At 39.8% G+C, this 21930-nt stretch overlaps 1 protein-coding gene across 6 annotated transcripts in view; it reads right to left on the reverse strand.

Annotated features, from left to right (window-relative positions):
* Nucleotides 1–5409: 5409 nt before the first annotated feature.
* Nucleotides 5410–21930, reverse strand: part of LOC126187841 (rho GTPase-activating protein 19) — a 117358-nt gene continuing 100837 nt past the window's right edge. For 5 of the 6 annotated variants that reach the window (XM_049929149.1, XM_049929145.1, XM_049929148.1 and 2 more), the window contains exons 9-10: nucleotides 18767–19576; nucleotides 5410–6693 (exon numbers count right to left, since the gene is read on the reverse strand). In XM_049929149.1, coding sequence (XP_049785106.1) covers nucleotides 6025–6693; nucleotides 18767–19576 — 1479 coding nt within the window. In that variant the 3' untranslated portion in view covers nucleotides 5410–6024. The remainder of the gene's footprint in view (nucleotides 6694–18766; nucleotides 19577–21930) is intronic. The other variant, XM_049929150.1, reaches the window with a different exon arrangement.

A 21930-nucleotide genomic window follows, 5' to 3' on the forward strand; every position in this document is an offset into this window, starting at 1 on the left:
TTCCTAGTGTGGTACTCCAGAGAGACTTGGCAGGAATGTAGCCACTGTACACGATTGCTGGCTGCACTGATCACACGAATGTACAGACACAAGACGACCGGAGGTCACACAGCCATGTGGCACTACCAAGAGGGAACTCCATTGTGTTTGGCTTATGGCTGTGGCACATCATGCTGCATCTGCAGCAGCAATTTGAGCATCAGTTGAAACCACAGTGACAACAAACTGTTACAAATTGTTACTTCAAGGACAGCTCAAAGCCAGATACCCTGTAGAGTACACTCCACTGACCCAAACCAATCACCATTTGCGACTTCGGTGGTGTAAAGTGAGAGCTTGTTGGAGAGCAAGATGATGTTTTTTCTGGTGAAAGCTAGTTCTGCCTCTGTGACAGTGAAGGCCGTGTATTGGTTAGGAGGCCACTTGAGGATCTGTGATATTATAGTCATGAGATACTGTGATTTTGTGTTTTATGAAGTACTTAATTCCTGAACATTTAAAACAAGTCACCAATCTTTGCACCACTTTCAGATCTGAACTTACAATTAAATCAATACCATTAGCTGCTGACAGGCTTTGAAGTACATCAATGGGAACAGTCGAAAATGTGTGCCACGACTGGGATTCGAACCCGAGATCTCCTGCTTACATGGCAGATGCTCTATCCATCTGAGCCACTGAGGGCACAGAGGACAGTGCGATTGCAGGGACTTATCGCCGGCACACTCCCTGTGAGACCCACATTCTCAACTGAACAGTCTGCACACTATGTTCGTAGTGCCCCTGCCATTACATCCATTACTCAAGGCAGACAATCCACCAAGTCCTGTAAGAGTTCAGGCAATTTGTGTGCATCCGCAGTGGAGGTCATCAGATGGTTAGTCTTAACGATATGAAGATGGCATCTGTTCTTTTGGACATTTCTTCATACTTTCAGATCTGGTTAAAATTTCACTGGATGTTTATGTCACCTTTTTGAAAATAGTTGGCCACTTTACTGCAAGCAACTGTATCATCTGGAGGAAAAAAAGGCTCAGAGTTTACTATTAATATTGTCTGCCATGTCATTAAAAAAAAGAAAATAAGTAATGATCTCAGTACCTTTCCATGGCGATCATCTGAAGTTAGTTACACCTCTGTCAAGGACCCTAGATTCAAGAGAGTCTACTGTGTCCTCCATACAAAGAAATCCTCAGTCCACTCACAAATGACATCCCATATGAACAAATTTTCATTATTCAACATTGAGGTGGTACTGAGTCTACTGTTTGTCGGAAGACAGTAAATACTGCATCCACCAGACTGTCTTGAAGAACAGCTTCCAGTAGGTTATACGACAAAAGTGCAACTTTGTTTGCACAGAGCTGATGGGAACCATTATCATTTTTCATGCCTTGATTATTTTTGAAGTTCCTTCATCAGCTGCATTTGCAGAAGCATACTGGAGCAACTGCGTGCACACTCACATCCCCCCTTCCCTCCCCCCAAACGGCAATGAGAGGAAGAGGGAAATTTACACATTCTCAGTGAGTAACCTTCTGACACAGTAGATATGAATGAAGTGTGGTTTGGTTTCTGGTTGTCCATTTCTTCTAATTGGGTACAATAGCTCAGTTTCCATTTGGCTTTGCACTACTTTTCCCTCTATTGGCCTGTTGGGATGGCAGTTTCAGCTGTGTGCTGCTATTATCTGGTTAAAGTACCTTACCGGACTGTGAGTACAAGACTTCACTTCTGGCAACAGGTAGGGCACACAATGCGAGTATAAAGCCAGACATTTTTCCAATTTACCATTTAACTAATTCATTGTACTCTTAACATCTGCTGTACTTACTATTTCATACTATTCTTTTACCTTCCAGGCAGCTTCCTGAAAGGGATTCAGGACATTCTGAAGCTCACATAACTGTGTAGACAGCAGCTAATTTGCAATCTGCAAAGGTTGCTCCACTGAAAATATCCTAATTGCAATATATTTTTTTGATGGCATCCACATCCTCCTGGCACTCGGCAAAACTTTTTGAATCCCATAGTGTGGTAATTTACTCGAATCTAAGCCACACTCGAATCTAAGCCGCACCTGAAAAATGAGACTCGAAATTCAAGGTGAGAGAAAAGTTTTAGGCCGCACCTCCACATCGAAACCAAGTTGGTCCATTGTAATATGAGACACAATTTAGGTCGAATGAATGACGATACAGCTACAGTAGTTTGGTTCGAGTCATAAGCTTAGCAGTTAAGCTTACCAGGCAGCCATTGCTATGCGTCAGGCGCTCCGTCCGTATTTATAGGGATACCCTTCCTTTTTCACGTGCTTTGTCTGGTTTGAATCGATTGCTTATTTTGCTTTGATCTGATAAGTGCCGTTTTCTATGTTATAGGTGTTTACGTCAGTCACTCTAAGCTGAAAATGCATTACTATACTGTGTCATGCATTGTTTGTCACACTCTGATAGTGCGTGTTTACGGCCTGTCGCTACTCGCGGCATGGCTTGCTTTTGTGTGCGCTACCGCCGCCTACAATTAAAAAAAGAGAGGAATCGTCTCATTAGCGAAACAATGGCAAGAGACTGCTATTTGTTGTTACTTACACTGCTGATTTCTTTGATAATGATCAACAAGAACCAAATAATAAACTGCGTATTATAGAAGATGTTCTGAATGAGATTTCTATAAAAAATTTTCTCCGTTTGAAAATCTTTGCAGACGCGTCTTTAGTACATTACGTTCTACACAGAAATTAGAGTCATCTTAGATTTAAAAATTAGTCAGTTGCCGTGCTTCATTTCTGACTGTATCACTATTAGGCATAAGAGTAATACGAATATAAACATGACATGATACGTATATTCTTCCACGTTTGCTGTTGTCTCACTCTAGTTTCGTAGTTTATTAGGCAGACAGGATTTAAATGAGATAGAAGCAAACACGAAAGAATACATGGCAAAATGTTTATATTCGTATTATTCTTATGGTGAAGAGAATACTGCATGTGATTCACATTTCATCAGGTTCCTATTAGCAACCATCTCTTCTCACAGGTAGGAAAAAATTCAGAACGTAGAATTGGCCATATTGACAAAAATCCCAGTCTTGCCAGTCGGATTTTTGTAGTACATTGATATTCTGCTACATTCGAAGATGAACAATACGGAATTTGTATTTACTTCGTTGGATAATGTATGAAAATGCAGTGGTCGAAACTCGGGCGGAGAAAAAAAAACCTCCTTCCAATTTTTTTTTTTAATTTTATTTACTGACGCAGAGATTTTGGCGCCAGTATTTACCTTTGTGCCTACAAAGAATGCCTATGTAGTGCTACATATATTCGACGGCAGAAGTTAATTGCGGCACCTACCAACATTTTTCAGAACTTCCGCTTGCTTTGCACTCGATTCTAAGCCGCAGGCGGTTTTTAAGATTACAAAAACCGGAAAAAAAGTGCGGCTTAGATTCGAGTAAATACAGTAGTTATTCTCTGCAAATTATTCAAGGTATTGCTATTACCCAACAATGCACATTTCCACTGACACTGAATCGTTTTTGAACTGTCAATTGAGATCCATACTGTTCCTAAAATAATCTTGGTAAATACGAGGTGCATTCAATTTCTAACGCCTCTGATTTTTTTTCTCTGGACTGGAAAGAGATAGAAACATGCGCATTGTTTTAAAATGAGGCCGCGTTCATTGTCAATACGTCCCAGAGATGGCAGCACCGTACGGCAGATGGAATTTTACCGCCAGCGGCGAGAATGAGAACTGTTTTAAATACTTATAATGCGACGTTTTCCTTACTTGAACAGCGTGCAATCATTCGTTTTTTGAATTTGCGTGGTGTGAAACCAATTGAAATTCATCGACAGTTGAAGGAGACACGTGGTGATGGAGTTATGGATGTGTCGGAAGTGCGTTCGTGGGTGCTACAGTTTAATGAAGGCAGAACATTGTGTGACAACAAACCGAAACAACCTCGGGCTCGCACAAGCCGGACTGACATGATCGAGAAAGTGGAGAGAATTGTTTTGGGGGATCGCCGAATGAGTGTTGAACAGATCGCCTCCAGAGTTGGCATTTCTGTGGGTTCTGTGCACACAATCTTGCATGACGAACTGAAAATGCGAAAAGTGTCATCCAGGTGGGTGCCACGAATGCTGACTGACAACCACATGGCTGCCCGTGTGGCATGTTGCCAAGCAATGTTGACTCGCAATGACAGCGTGAATGGGACTTTCTTTTCATCGGTTGTGACAATGGATGAGACGTGGATGCAATTTTTCAATCCAGAAACAAAGTGCCAGTCTGCTCAATGGAAGCACACAGATTCACCGCCACCAAAAAAATTTCGAGTAACCGCCAGTGCTGAAAAAATGATGGTGTCCATGTTCTGGGACAGCGAGGGCGTAATCCTTACCCACTGCGTTCCAAAGGGCACTACGGTAACAGGTGCATCCTACGAAAATGTTTTGAAGAACAAATTCCTTCCTGCATTGAAACAAAAACGTCCGCGAAGGGCTGCGCGTGTGATGTTTCACCAAGCCAACGCACCCGCACATCGAGCTAACGTTACGCAACAGTTTATTCGTGATAACAATTTTGAAGTGATTCCTCATGCTCCCTACTCACCTGACCTGGCTCCTAGTGACTTTTGGCTTTTTCCAACAATGAAAGACACTCTCAATGGCCGCACATTCACCAGCCGTGCTGCTATTGCCTCAGCGATTTTCCAGTGGTCAAAACAGACTCATAAAGAAGCCTTCGCCGCTGCCATGGAATCATGGCGTCAGCGTTGTGAAAAATGTGTACGTCTGCAGGGAGATTACGTCGTGAAGTAACACCAGTTTCATCGATTTCGGGTGAGTAGTTAATTAGAAAAAAATCGGAGGCCTTAGAACTTGAATGCACCTCTGACAAGTTTGTCCGAATACATACTGCCAATTCTAACGCACAAATGAAATTTATGATGAGTACAGATATGTTAAATGACAATGACGGAAGAGTCATCACAAGTTTTCCTTGCATTTGTGGAAGTTCATGTGTCTGTAAAATGCTATGTACACTGGCTTCTGCACTATTTAGTGGTAATATCCATGTTTGCTGGCTTCTGTACTATTTAGCAACTGCATGTATTTTAGCTGGAATCGTGCATGCTTAAATTCACAACAAGATTCATAGGCCGCCAGGTGCAATCTCATTCTAAAGAAACAAACTGAAATAATTGAAGTTGAATGCCTATCGCTGCAGAAATATATTGCAGCTGGATATCACAGGACGGTCAAAATGGATACAGAATTATTACCACACAAGTGCACAACATAATATATGTAGAAGGCAATATAAACTGGAGTTATACAAAAACAGAAATGTACTCACAATATTTTGTTCAAAATAATTTAATTATGTAAGCCGTAATAGCACCAAAATAGGTGAAAGTTAATATATTTCTTTTTGTACATGGCACTTAGTTTCTTGTACTATACATCATGAAAGTAGAATGCAATAAACAAAACAGAAAGGAGCATTAACTCATTATAACTAGATGAACATTTCAGTTTGAATGAAATATAAATTAACGTGAGAATCTATATTACAATATGTTTACATCTGTTTTAAAATTTACAATCTTAATTTTTGATACGCACAAAGTTCTTTAAAGAACCTAAGAAAAGGAAGTTTTTTCCAAACATTTGAAATAATGTGACATTTAGAAGGTATATGAAACATCTAAGAATCCTTAAATATTTAATGTCACTACGAAAGCTGCAAGACAGTTTGAAGCTTCTGTTTGACAACTTTTGAAGTAACAGTCTTACTTTGGCCTGATTCCAGTGAAATTTTTCTACAGTGTCATAGAAACATTACAAGTTAGTTCTTGTATTTGGTTGTAAATACTATTGTTAGAGGTTTTTGGTATTCCATATCACATTTAGGACAAATACAGTTAATGTTGAACTATCAACATTATGTCAATACTGGCCTCAGTACGTATTTCTGATGATTACGTAAAAATACCTGATCAACATCATCATAATGATGTTTCTTGCAGAAAGTTCTTGCAAAATGTAGAAGACTCAGTCCCCACATCTTTAACAGGTACAGAGGTAGCTACTTGAACAGCACACAGTTTGTCTGCTGCAAACCTGCTATTTTCCACACTTTCATCATCAAGAGAAGATGGTTGACCTCCATTTAGGCAAAACAATAATGATTCACTCAGATTGTTCTCAACACTTTGCAGAATCCTATGTTCTTCTACAGAAGAGTCCAAATCACTCCCACGGCTTATAAAACTCAAGTCAATTGGAGAAGCAGTAAGGACACTACGACTTGACAGATATGATTTAAACGGGCTGCTCAGGGAACCACCATTACAACTATCAGCTTCATGGCCATCGGTGTACATGTTGAAAATACCGTTTTCATTTTCCAGGACTATTTTTCTTGAACAGCTATTTTCTTTATCACAATCACTTATAGTGCAAAAAGCACCAGCAGGTTTTATCGGTGTGTGTATTTCTGTGCCCACACAGTCACCATTCACAAATGCTTTAATGGCACAACTCCCACCAATGGGTGAAGGCATCCTATTAGCATCATCTGGAGTGTCCATATTATTAATACTTGTAAGATGGCAGAGATTAGATCCAGATAGAACAACAACTGGTTTTCTGCTTCTTGGAGTCATCATTGTTTCCTATGATGATAAAATAAGTTAAGCTTTCTTTAAGTACATAGCAAGACTAGACAAGAAACATACAGTGGTACACAGGGTTTCTGGAAAGTAACTAGGTATAAAATGGCTGTACAAGTTTTGATATTAATGGAATCTTAATACATATTGGCACTGATACAGTTGCAAACATATGGCTCCCATGCCAGACTTGTATTCCACATTCTGCATTTGTTCCATCTTCCTCGCTCACAACACTTCCCCCCACCCCCTGCCACGTCCCATGGTGAGAGCTTGTTTTCTTCAGTAAATATGGTGGCCATGAATGATGATGCATACAATAACTGAAAAGATAGCTGACTGCCTGACTATTCAACAGTGAGCACAGATTATGAGGTGTGGAATTCCATCATCCTTGTGCAGAGGGGTTGGGTTGTTTTGGGGGAGGAGACCAGACAGCGAGGTCATCGGTCTCATCGGATTAGGGAAGGAAGTCGGCCGTGCCCTGGTGCAGAGACTGTAGCATATTGTGAGTGGAGTGAATTCCACAATTTGTCCCGAAACAATAAATAATTGTAACAGACAGTTAGTGGCCACAGGCTCAGTAAAAGATGCAAGACAAACTGGCCGTCCATCTATGTCTTGATCTGTTGATAAAAGTGCAAGAAATTTTTGTAGTCAGCCCTTCGAAATCAACATGTATGGCAGCACATGAAAGTGGGCTCACCAGGTATGCGGTATGTCATATCAGTGTAAGGAATCAAATTCTTGAATGTGGAGACCCCATAACCAGGAGACCATGATCATAGAATGTGGGGAGCCCATGTTTGGTTGGCACGACGATTAGCCTCAATTGTTCAATAACATCCTCGAGAGTGATGAAACTGTATTCCATGTTGAATTTTTTATCAATTGACACAGTTACAACTATTGGGCAGAATAGGAGCCTGGTATTACAATGAAGATGACATTGGCTCACTCAAAAGAGACTGTGTGGCATGGAATGTCAGCTACAAATTTTATCGGTCCATTTATCCTGTGCAACACAATGAACACAGAAAGCTACCTATAGATGCCTGACAATTGTGTCTGGCCCGCAGTATCTGCATGGGATAATAGTGACGAGTCTTTTATGTAAGATGGTGCACCACCTCACTTTGTGAATGTTATGTCTGTGTGATTGGATGAGAAGTTTCCAGGACACTGGCTAGGAAAACACGGACCACATGAGTGGGCTTCAAGAAGTCCATACCAGATACCATGTGACTTTTTATGTGGATGGGAAAAATACGAAGTGTAAAGGACAAAACCTCGCACACTGGAAGTACATATTCAGGACATTATCAGCAACATGGCATGTGACTTCCTCCAGAGGACTGTGGGATTGATAACCAGCCATTTGAGATGATAAGTGGATGTCACTGGCACCTACAGCGAATTTTAAAGTATGCATCCACATTCTTTTACAACAATGTATGCATGGTATTAATTTAAATAAATTAGCATTGTAAATGTAGAATTTATTTGCCTTTTTCAATACCTAGTTACTTTCCAGTCGCCAAGCAAACAAGTGAAAGGTACTGCCTACAAAAGCAGCATATTATCTTGACATAAAATAAAACAAGGGTTATTGTAATGCTAAGGTACTATCTGTCAACCTTGAAAGAGTTTTTATTTGCTACAAGAAGTTCTGTCAAAATCAATCAACTCAGTGGCAGTGGACAAACAGTTTGCAACAGGCATACACATGCACTCCATCAAAAAACATTGTGTACTTACCAAATATGTTGAATTATTTATGGGTGAATACAAACCATTTGAGATCACAAACATTTAATTTTTGTCCTTCAACTGCTAAAAATATTTCTATACATAATTTTCTATAATGCTGTGCAGGAGCTTTTGCCTTCTGGTAGAGCACAAGAATACATGCGTAGTAAAATGTTCAGTCTGAGTTGACAGAGAGAGATAATACTTGCCTCAGCATAAGGACACATTTCCAAGGTTGACATTAGATACGTACTACAGCAGTGTGCGTGTAAGCAGGTGGCAGTACAATGCATTTTGTGCACCTAGAGAAAGAGAATACTTTGCAGCATCACCAGTGTGCTCTCTGTGTCTGTCCCACGTCTCACCCTCCAGCCACTTCCTACCCTGGTAACTGGCAATGATGAGGTGACTGCTACACTAGACCACTGGTTCAGCTGCTTCCGAGTCTCCCTAGTAGAATTTCCATGTTCAGAAAACTATTACTGTCAGTTCTTAAGGTAATACTTATGTTTGCTTTAGGCCATCTGTCACTCTGGTCAACAGGGATTTTGGTACACAAAGTACATATTAAACTTAATTCTATATCATAATGTGACATGAAACGTGAAATCAGAAAGTGTACATCATGTCAGGATTAAAAGTTAGGAGCTCTAAGTGGTAATAGTTGAGAGATTTGCTGTATAATTTTTAAGCGATTTTTGTTCGAAAGTAGTATAGAAAGAATAAGGACAGTGACTTTTCTGTTATTAACTTTACTGTGAATTATTGTTAGAATGTAACATTGTTTTGTTGTGCTTTAGGATGCAAAAAACAACTGGGGTATATGTGCCCAAGTCAGAACTATAGAACACGAACACAGAAAGGAGTTAAGCAACCATACGTCATTCCCAACTGACAGAAGAGAAGATAGCTAAAAGCAGGCATGCCGTAAAGGGGCTAAAAAAAAAAAAAAAAAAAAAAAAAAAAGGACACCATACAGAAATGGAGGTCCGAAACTAAAAATTAAATGGCCTTTGATATTTGATATTGATTCGGCGGATAAAAAGTAAAACGCGGTCGACAGCCCAAGCGTCATTTGCTAAAACGCTTGATAAAATCAGACGGCAAACCCAAGCTGGAACATAAATGGTTAAAAAAAGGACAGTCCATCAGGAAGTGGTGGGCAGTTAAAATTTGGGTGCAATATGTACAAAGTGGTGGGGTAGCACCACTTAGCAAATGACGATGGCTAAAAAGGCAGTGCCCAATAAGCAGCCAAGTTAAAATAATCTCCTCCCGGTGGGAGGGCCAAGAGGAGGTCGTCCAAGGCACTGGGAGAGGCTTAATAAGCCGAAGCTTATTCCCTTGAAGGGAGGACCATTGGCGATGCCAAAGGGACACCACCTCCTGGCAGACGGCAACGCAGAGATCATCGGAGGGAATACAGATATTCGAGGACTGAAGCACGAGGACTGCAGCCTTGGCAGTAGTGTCATCAGCCTTGTTTCCTGGCAGACCAACATGAACAGGAACCCACATAAACATGACAATGGCTCCACCAAGAGTGAGCAAGTGACAGTTCTCCTGGACCTGCTGCACTAAGGGATGGACAGTGTACAGCACACACAGACTTTGAAGGGCACTGAGTGAGTCTGAGCAGAGGACACTATTGAAAAGCCTGTGCCACTGGATGCACACTGTGGCTCGATGCAGGGTGAAGAGCTAGGCTGTAAATAGTGAGGAGTCTGCCGGAAGCCAAAATTTAAAGGCACGGGTGCCAATGACAAAGGCAAACCCGGCCCCACTCAGTCAAAGAGCCATCAGTGTATACAAAGGTACTATCACGAAGTTCCATGCGAAGGTTGTGAAACTGAAGGCAATAGACCGAGGCTGGAGTAGTCTCTTTAGGAAGTGTATAAAAGCCAAGATTAACACGGGTGGTGAAGGGTTCCCCACCCACCAGGAAAGTTGCAGGTAGTGTGAAATTAAGCCACCATAAGAAGTGCCAAAAGTGGACTCCAGGAGGTAACAGAAGAGTGACAAGCCCTGTACTCATGATCAAAGGAATCATGAAAGAAGGAGGCATAGGAGGGGTGGCCACGCATGGCAGACAAATGGGATGCATACCTGCTGAGGAGAAAGTCACGGCAATAGGACATTGGTAGTTCAGCAGCTTCAGCATACAGACTCTCAACCAGGCTAGTGTAAAAGGCACCCGTGGCAAAACGGATGTCATGATGGTGGATAGTGTTGAGACAGCATAAGAGGTATGGACATGCAGACGCATAAATAAATCAACCATAGTCAATTTTCGAACCGACGAAAGACCGGTACAAACGGAGGAGGGTGGTTTGATTGGCACCCCAGGAAGTACCATTGGGACACACAGGACATTGAGGGACTGCATAGAACGGACTGCCAGGTAAGACACATGGGAGGACCAAGAGTGTTGCCTATACAGCATGAGCCCCAGAAATTTCGTAGTTTCAACAAATGGAAAGGTAACAGGCCCAAGATGTAAAGATGGTGGGAGAAACCATTTGCACCACCAGAAATTCATACAGATGGTTTTGTTAGTGGAAAAGTGAAAGCCACTGTCGATGCTCCAGGAGTGAAGACGATCAAGACATCGGTGAAGCTGCCGCTGAGTGAGACAGGTCCACGGAGAACTGCAATAAATGGACAAATTATCAACAAAAATGGAGCCGGAGACACCCAGAAGGAGACAGGCCATTATAGGGTTAATGGCAATAGCAAAGAGGTTGATGCTCAGGACAGAAACCTGAGGCACACAATTTTCCTGGATAGAGGTATCCGACAAGGCAGAACCCACATGCACCCTGAAAACTCAAGTCATGTAAAAATGCCCAAAGAAAACAGGGCAGGCTCCATTGGAAGCCCCACGTATAAAGAGTAAGGAGGATACCAGTTCTCCAGCAGGTGTCGTAGGCCTTCTCCAAATCGAAAAACATAGCAACAGTCTGGGATTTCTCCAGAAAACCATTCATGACATGAGTGGACAAAGTAACGAGATGGTCAACTACAGAACACCACGCTCTAAATCCACGCTGTGCATTAGTTAGATTAGTTAGTAAATGGCGAGACTCGAGCCACCACACCAGCCGGGCATGAATCATACGTTCCATCACCTTGCAAACGCAGCTGATAAGAGGGCTGTGGCGGTAGCTAGAAGGAAATGTTTTGCCCTTACCGGGCTTAGGTATGGGTATGACAGTGGCTTCACGCCAGCATCCAGGACATGTGTCCTCTGCCTAGATGCAGTTGTATGTGTTAAGCAGAAAGCACTTGACACAAGAAAAAGGTGCTGCAACATCTGAATATGGATGGCATCTGGCCCTTACGTGGAAGATCGGGATGAACTGAGAGCATGATCTAGCTCCCTCATAGTAAAGGCAGCATTGTAGCACTCCCAATTTTGAGAAGAGAAGGGTATTGCCTGAGCCTCCTCCGCTCGTTTTCGATGGAGGAAGGCAGGGTGATAGTGGAAGAGCTCGAAACTTATGCAAAATGGTGGCCCCAAATGTTGGAGATAGCAATAGGGTCCATGATGACATCGTCAGCTACTGTCAGGCCGGTAATTGGAGAATGGATCTTGGTCCAGAGAGCAGTCTGAAGTTGGCCCACATGACAAAGGAAGGTGTGGAATTCTTAAAAGAACTAGTGAATGAAATCCAGCTAGCCCTTTTGCTATCCTGAAGAACGAGACGACACTTTGCACGCATCTGTTTATAATAAATGCAGTTTGCTTGAGTAGGGTGCCGGTTAAAACCGCGGAGAGCATGTCTCCGTACGCTAATCACGTCGCGGCATGCCTCAGTCCACCAAGGGACTGGGACACAACGTGATAAAGAGGAAGTGCGGGAGAGGGAACATTCTGCAGCAGTAAGGATAAAGTTTGTGAGATATTCCACCTGGTCATCACAACTGGGAAATCTCTTTCTTCGAAGGTCATCAGGGAGGAGTAAAGCTGACAGCCTTAGGAAGCTGCCATTTAGGCGTGCATGCAGATGACGCAGGAGTCGGAAAACAGATAGCACAAGGGAAATGGTTGCTCGAGTAGGTGTCAGAAAAAACGGACCACTCAAGACAATGGGTAGTGCAGAAGGATAGGTCCAGATGGGAGTAGGTGTGCGAGGAGTCGGAAGGGAAAGTGGGTGCCCCAGTGTTAAGGTGCTTTGAAACCATGACAATTGCTACTTATGCTTGACAAATATAACAAACTTTCCATTAAAGAATAAGAAGTAAACTGAGTATCCTAACCTACACTTGGCAATTAGACTTGTCCCCCATGGTGAAGACTTAACAGCACCAGCTCCTTCATCCTTATGGGAAGAATTTCCTGATTCTGACCATTCATCTACAAACTCAGTGGAAGCACAGTGTCAATCAAATGAAGGCCACTTTCCAGAACAAAGGCCACATTTAATAACCCAAGTAGACCTGAATAGTGATGTTTGTGAATTATGCTTATCCAAGAAATTAGCAGAATTTTTGTCTTCACATCCAAAGGAATGGAACTAACTTAATGAAGAAACAAAAATTATTCACTTCGGACAACATAACAAATATCTGATGCCATACTACCGCATGGTGGACAACATTTGTGCTTGTATTTATGCATTAGGTTTAATAAAAATAGTTAAATACACCATACCATGCTACAGAGTGGCACTTGTTTATAGACAAGCCTGAAGGCTGAACTATTAGATAATTGCAATACTTTTCCATCTGTACCTGTAGGATGTTGAGTGATGAAAGAGAATTACATAAATTTATCAGAGCTAACTGACGATATTAACTATACAAAAGAAATCTAAAAATATGTGGCAATCTGAAGATAACTAGTTTATTAACTGGTCTCCAGAATGGTTTTACAAAGTACTGTTGTTTCTTTTGTCTTTGGGACAGCCATGCAACAGAAACATTATACAATTATACTGTGGACACCGCAAAAGGAATTCGCTCCATGGAAAGAAAATTCGAATCCTTTGGTGGATTCTCAAACTGTTTCATTCCCCTGCCATATATCAAAAATTTGGTGAAGAAGACAGACAAAAGTGGTAACAGTTTCATGCACCTACATGGAGTGATCTCTCAGTTAAGTTACATGAAACTGAAAGAAGCGATTTTTATAGAGCTAAAGATTAGAAAGTTAATAAATATGCTGTAAGAATTTTGAAGAAAAATTAATTCAATCAGAGCTTGCAGCCTGGTTTTATTTTTAAGTGTCTGAAGGAAGTTATCAACAAGAGGATTCAACCAATCATCGTCATCGTCATCATCCAGGATATGAATGTTGCATGTTTGACTGTAAAAATCTACATTAGGCCTAGGGCAGCACAGTAACTTAATTTTATGACAAACTATGTTATAATTGTACAAATTTAATGTAGTAGATACAAAGACCACTGCAGCCTCTGCTTTTAGACACTGGTATTTTAATACTTCAATAACATCAAACTGGAGACCGATGACAAAAACCTAACAGCAACATCATTTTCAGAATCAGGAGGTTCAAATTAGTTACGTCCACCACATTTTCTCTCTGAACCTGAATTGTACTGTTGCTGCTGACCAGTGTAATGAACACTAAAGTGGCTAAGTAACCTCATCATATCTAAAGTAACATGAAAATCAAGGCAAAATGTTCTATGCATCCCCCAAAGAGCTTGCTTGCTGCAGGCAGACATGGCAGAATGAAGCTACTGGCTGGGGCATTACATGGAATACTGCTCCTTGTCACATGCATGTCCACCAACTGCCTTTTTTATGTGCACACCACTATAACACGGCTCAGCAAGTAGTTTATTAGCAGTAACAGCAGTTGCAATTCTTTGGAAAGTTATATACCATAACTTTTTCTTTTTTTTGGAGAAATGAAGTAACCTGTGTACTACAGGGTGTACAACTTCGCTTTCGCCTCCCCCCCCCCCCCCCCCCCCCAACATTTGAGGCTTTAATGTAACAAATTGGTTACACATGTATCATTCAAAGTATTTTCCATTGCTGGCCACTACTTTCTCCCATCTTTCGGGCAGTGCATGAATCCCGCGTCGAAAAAATTGTTCATCTTTGGAAGTGATCCACGAATCAATCCAATTTGTGACTTCTTGATGAGATTGGAAGTGTTGGTCAGCCAGGCTATGCGCCAGTGATCTAAACAGGTGATAGTCAGAGGGAGCAATGTCAGGAGAATACGGTGGGTGGGATAGGACTTCCCATTTTAACGTTTCCAAGTATGTTTTGACCTCTTTTGCAACGTGGGGTCAAGCGTCGTCGTGCTGCAAAATCATCTTATCATGCCTCTCGCTGTATTGCGGCCATTTGTCTTTTAATGCTCTGCTCAAACACATTAATTGCGTTCAATAACCAGCACCTGTGAATGTTTCACATGGTTTTAACACCTTATAGTACACGACGACGAGCTGGTCCCACCAAATGCAGAGTATTATCTTGGAGCAGTGAATATTCGGTTTGGCTATGGACATGGAAGCATGGCAGGGAAATTCCCATGATTTTTTGCGTTTAGGTTTGTTGTAATGAACCCATTTTTCGTCCCTAGTCACAATGCTATGCAGAAATCCCTTCAGTTTTTGCCTCTGAAGCAACTGTTCAGAAACACAAACGCCGTTTGTCTCTTGGTTTCAGCTCACACGGGATCCAAGTTCCTTCTTTTCAGTCATGCCCGTAGCCTTGAGATGTTTTGAAATGGCTTGCTCCCACTAATTGTACCAATTCTTCTCAAGTTTCACTTGAGTCTTCATTCAGCAATGTTTCCAATTCTGCACCTTCAAAAACACTCTCTCTCCCACCACCATGCTGGTCTACGACATTAAAATCACCTTTCTTGAAGCATTGAAACCACTTGTGACACATTCTTTCACTAATAGCATCCTTACCAAACGTACTTGAGAGCATTTGATGAGACTCAGCCACTGTTTTCTTCATACTGAAACAAAACAGTAACACCTCCCGCAAAAGACAAGAATTAGGCTCGTAAATTGACAGCTTCAATCAAGAACAACTTTATGATGCAGACACAAATTGACTAATGTTTGAATGAGGTTATGTTGACCGATGTCCAAACTAACAGCCCGACGACTGCGATCTGTTTCTTTCAACCACTACTCACCGTTGTCGCCACCTATCAGCAAACAGCGGAAGCAAAGCTGTACACCTTTTAACTGAGTGAAGTTAAAGTGACACTTGTTATTACTTATGCAATAGATAAAGTTTAAACTTTTCCTCCACACTGCTCTTCCCCAAATCCAAATCCACTTATACACTTTTCAGTTTATCAATGTTCACTTCTAAATCATATGCTTTATTTTCAATGAATGTAATATTAAATGTCACTCATCTCTGCAAAATGGTGTTCATTTACAAAACAAAATAACTTTTCGTGTTTACAAATGTTACCTGCTACCCACCCAGATTCTGTCTCTTCTCTATCTATATGTTATATAGGTAATTAGTTACCCCCCCCCCCCTCTCTCTCTCTCTCTCTCGCGCGTGCGCACACACACACACACACACACACACACATACACACACACACACACACACACACACACACTGCATACAGGGATGCTTTAGATTTGGCACAGCATTTCACCTGCACCTGAGGTGCAAGAGCATACCCAGGATATGAGCTTTGGAAGAGTGGAGGAAACATTAATTTCACAGTCAATGGAGAAATACTTTTGAGATTTCACAAATGGTTCTGGGCACATTTGTTTCCAGTCAGTATCCAGCTTGTGGCTTTTAAAGAATTGGGGGGGGGGGGGGGGTGATATACATCTTCTCTGGTTGTTTCAAATTAAACACTATTCCAAAATTTTCACCATTCTCTAAGTGACAAGGCATGTAGCAGTGTGCTCATTAGTGCCCAATTTTTATTATTGTTTTGCGGTTTACTCCACTACTGACTGCAGAAATGGATTAATTTCAAAGCACTGAGAGAACTGTTATTTGTATATTTTTGTTAACACGGCACAACATAACTGTACAGATCACTGAATACTCTCAGAAGAGCAAACCGCACTTCAAAAGGTTAATCAAATGTTTTAAATGTACCCCAAGTACTTACAAGTAATCATATAGCTCCCACATAGAAAATACTATCAATAAAACAACAAAATAGTCTTCCAGAGAAGACTGAAAACAAAAACACAAAAAACACTAAAAAAATATTAATAACAAAAATCATAACATAATTCACAACTACTACAGATTTAAAAATACACACACCTGTACTAATGTTCACTAATGAGTAACTACATTCCACCCACACTGCCCATACGTGCATGTACATTTATCATGGAAACCTATTATTTTCATTTCATTGTAATCTGCTGATACAACAAAAATGACCTTATGTTGTACTGCAACATTTACTAAATACAACACAAGAGTTTTAGCTTATGTATACGTTAAGAATGAAATACTCCAAAATAACAGAAAAGGAAAGATGACAAAGTGCCAGAAGTGATTCATTTTGGAAAACAGAACAGATACAACAAATACTTCTACGGTATCTGAGGGTTGATGTACTTTGTCAGTACACTAAAAAAACAATTTACACAATAATTCTTAATAATCTGAATGGAACAAAAGTAGGTCTACCTATGTAACATCCTGTCTTCCCATTTCAAGAATGGGAAGCTTCCTCTCTAGTCTAGAGTAAGGGCTTTAAAGCCATAATGCTTTCATCTTAAGGCAAACTAGTATGTCATTCCAAATCTGATCTACATTTCTCAAAGAGGTATAAAGAATTGATCACTTGTGGAAATGAGCGCTTAAACTCAAAGTGACACACTGCATTCACTTAAACAGTTCGTGAAGTTCACTTTCATCTGTGGCAACTACCAAAATTTTGGTATGCTGCAATATAAAGGAAGAGTCCGGAGCACTACACAGGCAAAGACTGAATGAGGATTGGTAACCACAGTTTAACTTAATAGCAGTATAGTGCGAACAATAAAATTATCGGATTAGAATAAGGAGTAGGGCCCAAGTCTGATCAGGTTGGTGGTTGTCCATACTTGGACACATAACATATTATTTTGTCATTTCCACCTCAACTATATAATAATAATAATAATAATAATAATAATAATAATAATAATAAAAAAGAAAGAAAGAACAAGTCAAATGCTATCTTTTAGAAATGTTATATTTTCTACACTAAATGAATAACAGAGAATTTAATTTTATTGTCCAAAAATTGCACAAACTACACTTCACTGAGCAAAAACTGTTCCACACTCATGTAATTTCAGGTTGTTACTGAATATGACAGTATTTTGAACAATTCACAAACACAGCAACTTGTGGCTGTAACTACTGGCAAAATTAGTCTGACTACAGCATCTACTGCTATGCTCTCTCAATGGCCACTGTTTAGTAGTCAATTTTCGATACGATTCTATTTCAATAAAAAGGACTTATTTTAAGTCAAAATTGTGGTAATTTCACTGTCCCAGCCCAACAATTATCCTGAATGCCTTGGTGTGAATTGGAAATCCTTAAAGAAATGTTTTACTATTTTTTGCATTAGATGATAAACTGAGATGTCAAAAAAACAATTTTCAAGTTGATGTAAGTCCCAAACAGTGAGCCATGCTTCAACTTTGTAGCCCCCCCCCCCCCCCCCCAACCGGCTGCACTTCTCCATTCTGATCAAGATAACAAGCATATTATATGACATTTGAAGACAAACTGCAACTTAGTACCACCAACTGCCACTTAATGACTAACCTCATATAATACCAAGATCTAATGTAGTTCTTGAACTGAATCTGCAAAGTGTTGCAAAAATTTATGACAAATAACAAAAAGCAATACACACTGTCCAGGTTGCAATATGTGTGAACAGGCTAAAAATTATCTGCAGTGCACAACAGACTGTGAGGAGAGTATATTTCAGATGCATGTGTCAAGCAATGTATCATTTATTTTACTAAAAATTCACAACAAACTGACTAATTGCAGCAACCAGTCACCAAGAAAGCTTCCCACTAAAATGAGTGCAATAATTGATAGTTATCTGTTTTATATATACCCAGATGTACTGTCTTATTTGAAAGACACTAAACTTTGTTGTTGAAACAAAACACTGTGCACTTAAATATTTCAATTCTACTTCTTCAACTATTCAGTTGCACATAATGCACAAAAACTGAAGCTACACATAAGAGAACTTAATATTTGCACCAATCACAAAACTTAACCAGTTCACCAGTGCTTGCTAGTCAGTCCATAATGTTCATCAACCCTATGCCCTCCATGCAAGGACGAGTCTACGCATTTAAGATTTATTGCTTACCTGCATAGCTTTAGGCATTTTCTGAGTAGACCGGGTGATGGGTGATATGGAGCTGCTTTGGTTTAAGCTGATGACCTGCAGGGCAGGTGTACTTGCAGCCCAGATTGGGGTAGATGGAAGAACAGAAGGAGACTGGTCTCTTTGTAAAGCTTGTGTACGTTCTGTGTCCAATTCACTTAACCATACACTGCAATTTCTATCACTTGAGTTATGTAAAGGTGCTGTCACTGGATAGGCTGTATGAAGGTTGACATGGAAGGCAGGGGAATTACTGTGATCACCTTCTGCTTCAAAAGTCACAGACTTTGCATGAAACAATCTCCCATTACTCAGGCTTTCAGGTACACCAATTAATTTCATATTTCTAACTGTAAGGGGAATGTTACCATTTATAAGATGTCTGTCACAGTAATCATTTACTAATAACTCATTATGAGTATCAACAGTAGATTGTTGGCACTGCACTGAGCTAAAAGCAATATTCATTTGAGACTTATTGCTCACTGAATTTTTATGTAAGCCATCCCATTTGCTGGAATGGGATCCACTACTAGAGTCACAGTTATTATGCCTAAGTGACTTCAGCATAACACTGTTTTCTTCACACATGCTATTCTCAGAATCAACACAAATCAGCCGCCGTCTCAACAACAGTGGTTTGGCAGTTTTCCTTGAGTACCTTAGGCGTACTACGGTTGAATTAGAGTCACACAATGATTTTTTCAAAGTAGGGAATTCACAGAGGGGAGTGAATCCACCACTTCCATGTTCCTGGAATAATTTAATACGATCGCCTGTTCTTGTTGGTGTCTGAAAATGAAGGAAATTCCAAATAGCCACAGAAATTGAAAAGACAGAAAAAACACACACACACAGAAAGAAAAAGGATGAAAGAAGTGTCCAAATAAGTCCATTCTGTGGGACCCAACTCAAAGTGTTAATCACGTACTAAACAAGAATAATATTAAGTTAGTCAAATCCCTTTCTTTTCCTTCAAAGAGTGTATATTGTTATGGTAAATACTTCATTTTACACATAAACAACTGGAAGTAAATTTGAATCTAGACATACAAATGGAAAGATTCATTTCCTGTTTTCTACATTTTTAAGACTACTTTGATACAGAAGACACAAAGAGGTTAATTTTTTTTCACAAATTATAAAAGGAAGAGGGACTACATGTTTTAGGTGGCCCCTTTTGTATGCAGAAATTATTAAAATTAGTAAGTTCAATAAATTCAGTTCTTCTTACCCTGAAACCGAACACTCAGGCAGAGACCAAAATGAAAATAGCTATTTCATTGAGCCTTATGAAGTATGACCAGACACTAAAACCAACTGATTTGCACATACATTTGAAAAAAATCATGTCAAATGTCATGATAGGTCAATTCCAGAACCGGTGGATTCATCAGACCACTCAAAACCAAGGAAATCTTATTACTACTTATCAGGTCTGCATACTAATAGTTTCCAAGAAATTTAAAAATATTTGATTTTGATTAGTTGGAGATATATGTCAGAAGGAAAGTCCTGGTCAAATGTGAATGTCATGAAGAAAAATAAGGCCTGCATAAAAATCCTGCTCAACACTGGGTAGACGTGTTTGAATCTCACTTTTTGCAATATTTTTTATTCTTTCACAGAGAATGCAAGTTGATGTGAAATCACTCTGTATATGAGTTGCCTTTTTTACAAACAAAAATAAATAAAAACATGTTTTGAGACAAAACATTTTATTGTTTCTCACACATTTGCCTTTGCAATTAACTAACTTTTATACACCTTTTCATCAATCCTGGAATTTTTTTATTTTTTATTTTGATGTTGATATCTCAAAAACATGCCTTATTGAAGTGATGAAAATAGGAGTCCATGAATTTTCACTTTGATATCAGAGAACAAAGGAAGTTGTTAGCCAACAGACCAAGTGAATAGGGGCAATGAGACATTAATCCAGTGTTCCTCTCCACCAGCTAATACATTGTAGATAAGGAGTATGACACACTGCATTATAACGAAGAAGAATAAAACAGTAAGAGATACTGCAAAAAGTGTAATATGAGCCCATGTACACAGTTTTGAATTTGGAGAAGTGTTATGACATATGCTACTCTTTCACAGGAATTACTTCTGAGTGGTTGATAATTACTATGCTGAAACTCATCAAAATCAGTGGGTCACAGTGTGTGTGTCTGGCCTCTCCTCCTCAGATTCATTGCCTGATAATAGCTTTACATAATGATTTGCACCTGGGATAGTATTCCACAATAAAACAATATCTACAGGTAAAATTGATATGTTTCAATTTTCAAGCTACAGCACGTATGACTGATGTCACAAACTGAAATACTGTTATTGTTCTGTCTATGAATAATTAATCTAGAAGGTAACTCTTGGATTGGATGAGCAGATACATGAATAGTCGGTTTAACTGTGTAAGAGATAAGTATGGAGCGGGGTGGGGGTGGGGGTGGGGGGACCTTGCTGGAATAAACCCCGAAATTAAATGTACATCAGAATCAAATGAGTGAATTCACAGAATCAGATGCAACTAAAAGTCATGCTCATGAAGTGAAGATAGTGCAAAAAATTATGCACAAGGTTCAAGTTCAAACAATTAAGAAATTTGTGTCGCATAAGTAACATATTTGATATGATCATTTGCATGTAATTTATTTCATATACCATGCAGGTTCTTACTTCTGCCTATGACCCTTTCAGTGTTGAAAAGACTGAAAACTGCATCTGCAGAGAAATAAATTACTTTTTCAAAGGTTATGAAATAAGCAACTAAGCAAATGTCCCTGTCCTGCAAATCATTAGAATTTGTATGCTAATTACCATACCAGTCATATAATTGAATAATTACAGGAATGTTACTAGCAAATTTCTTTGGCATGTTCTGAAAAAACATTATATATAACATGCCACGGCTGACTGGCATATGCCTAACACCAGTTCAGCAATGAAATAAAATGAAACTCTGAAGATTATGTCAACAATATTAATATTTTCAATATCTGGAAGGGGCACAACACCAAATGTACAAGACTTTCTTCTCACATTAGTGTTTATCTGTAGATATTGTAAAAGGGCAAAAAATATCATCACCGATTATCAAACAGAAAAAAACATGCTCCCATAATACTGATATTCTGCCA

Source organism: Schistocerca cancellata, chromosome 5 (assembly GCF_023864275.1).
Source record: "Schistocerca cancellata isolate TAMUIC-IGC-003103 chromosome 5, iqSchCanc2.1, whole genome shotgun sequence".
NCBI classification, from domain to species: domain Eukaryota; kingdom Metazoa; phylum Arthropoda; class Insecta; order Orthoptera; family Acrididae; genus Schistocerca; species Schistocerca cancellata.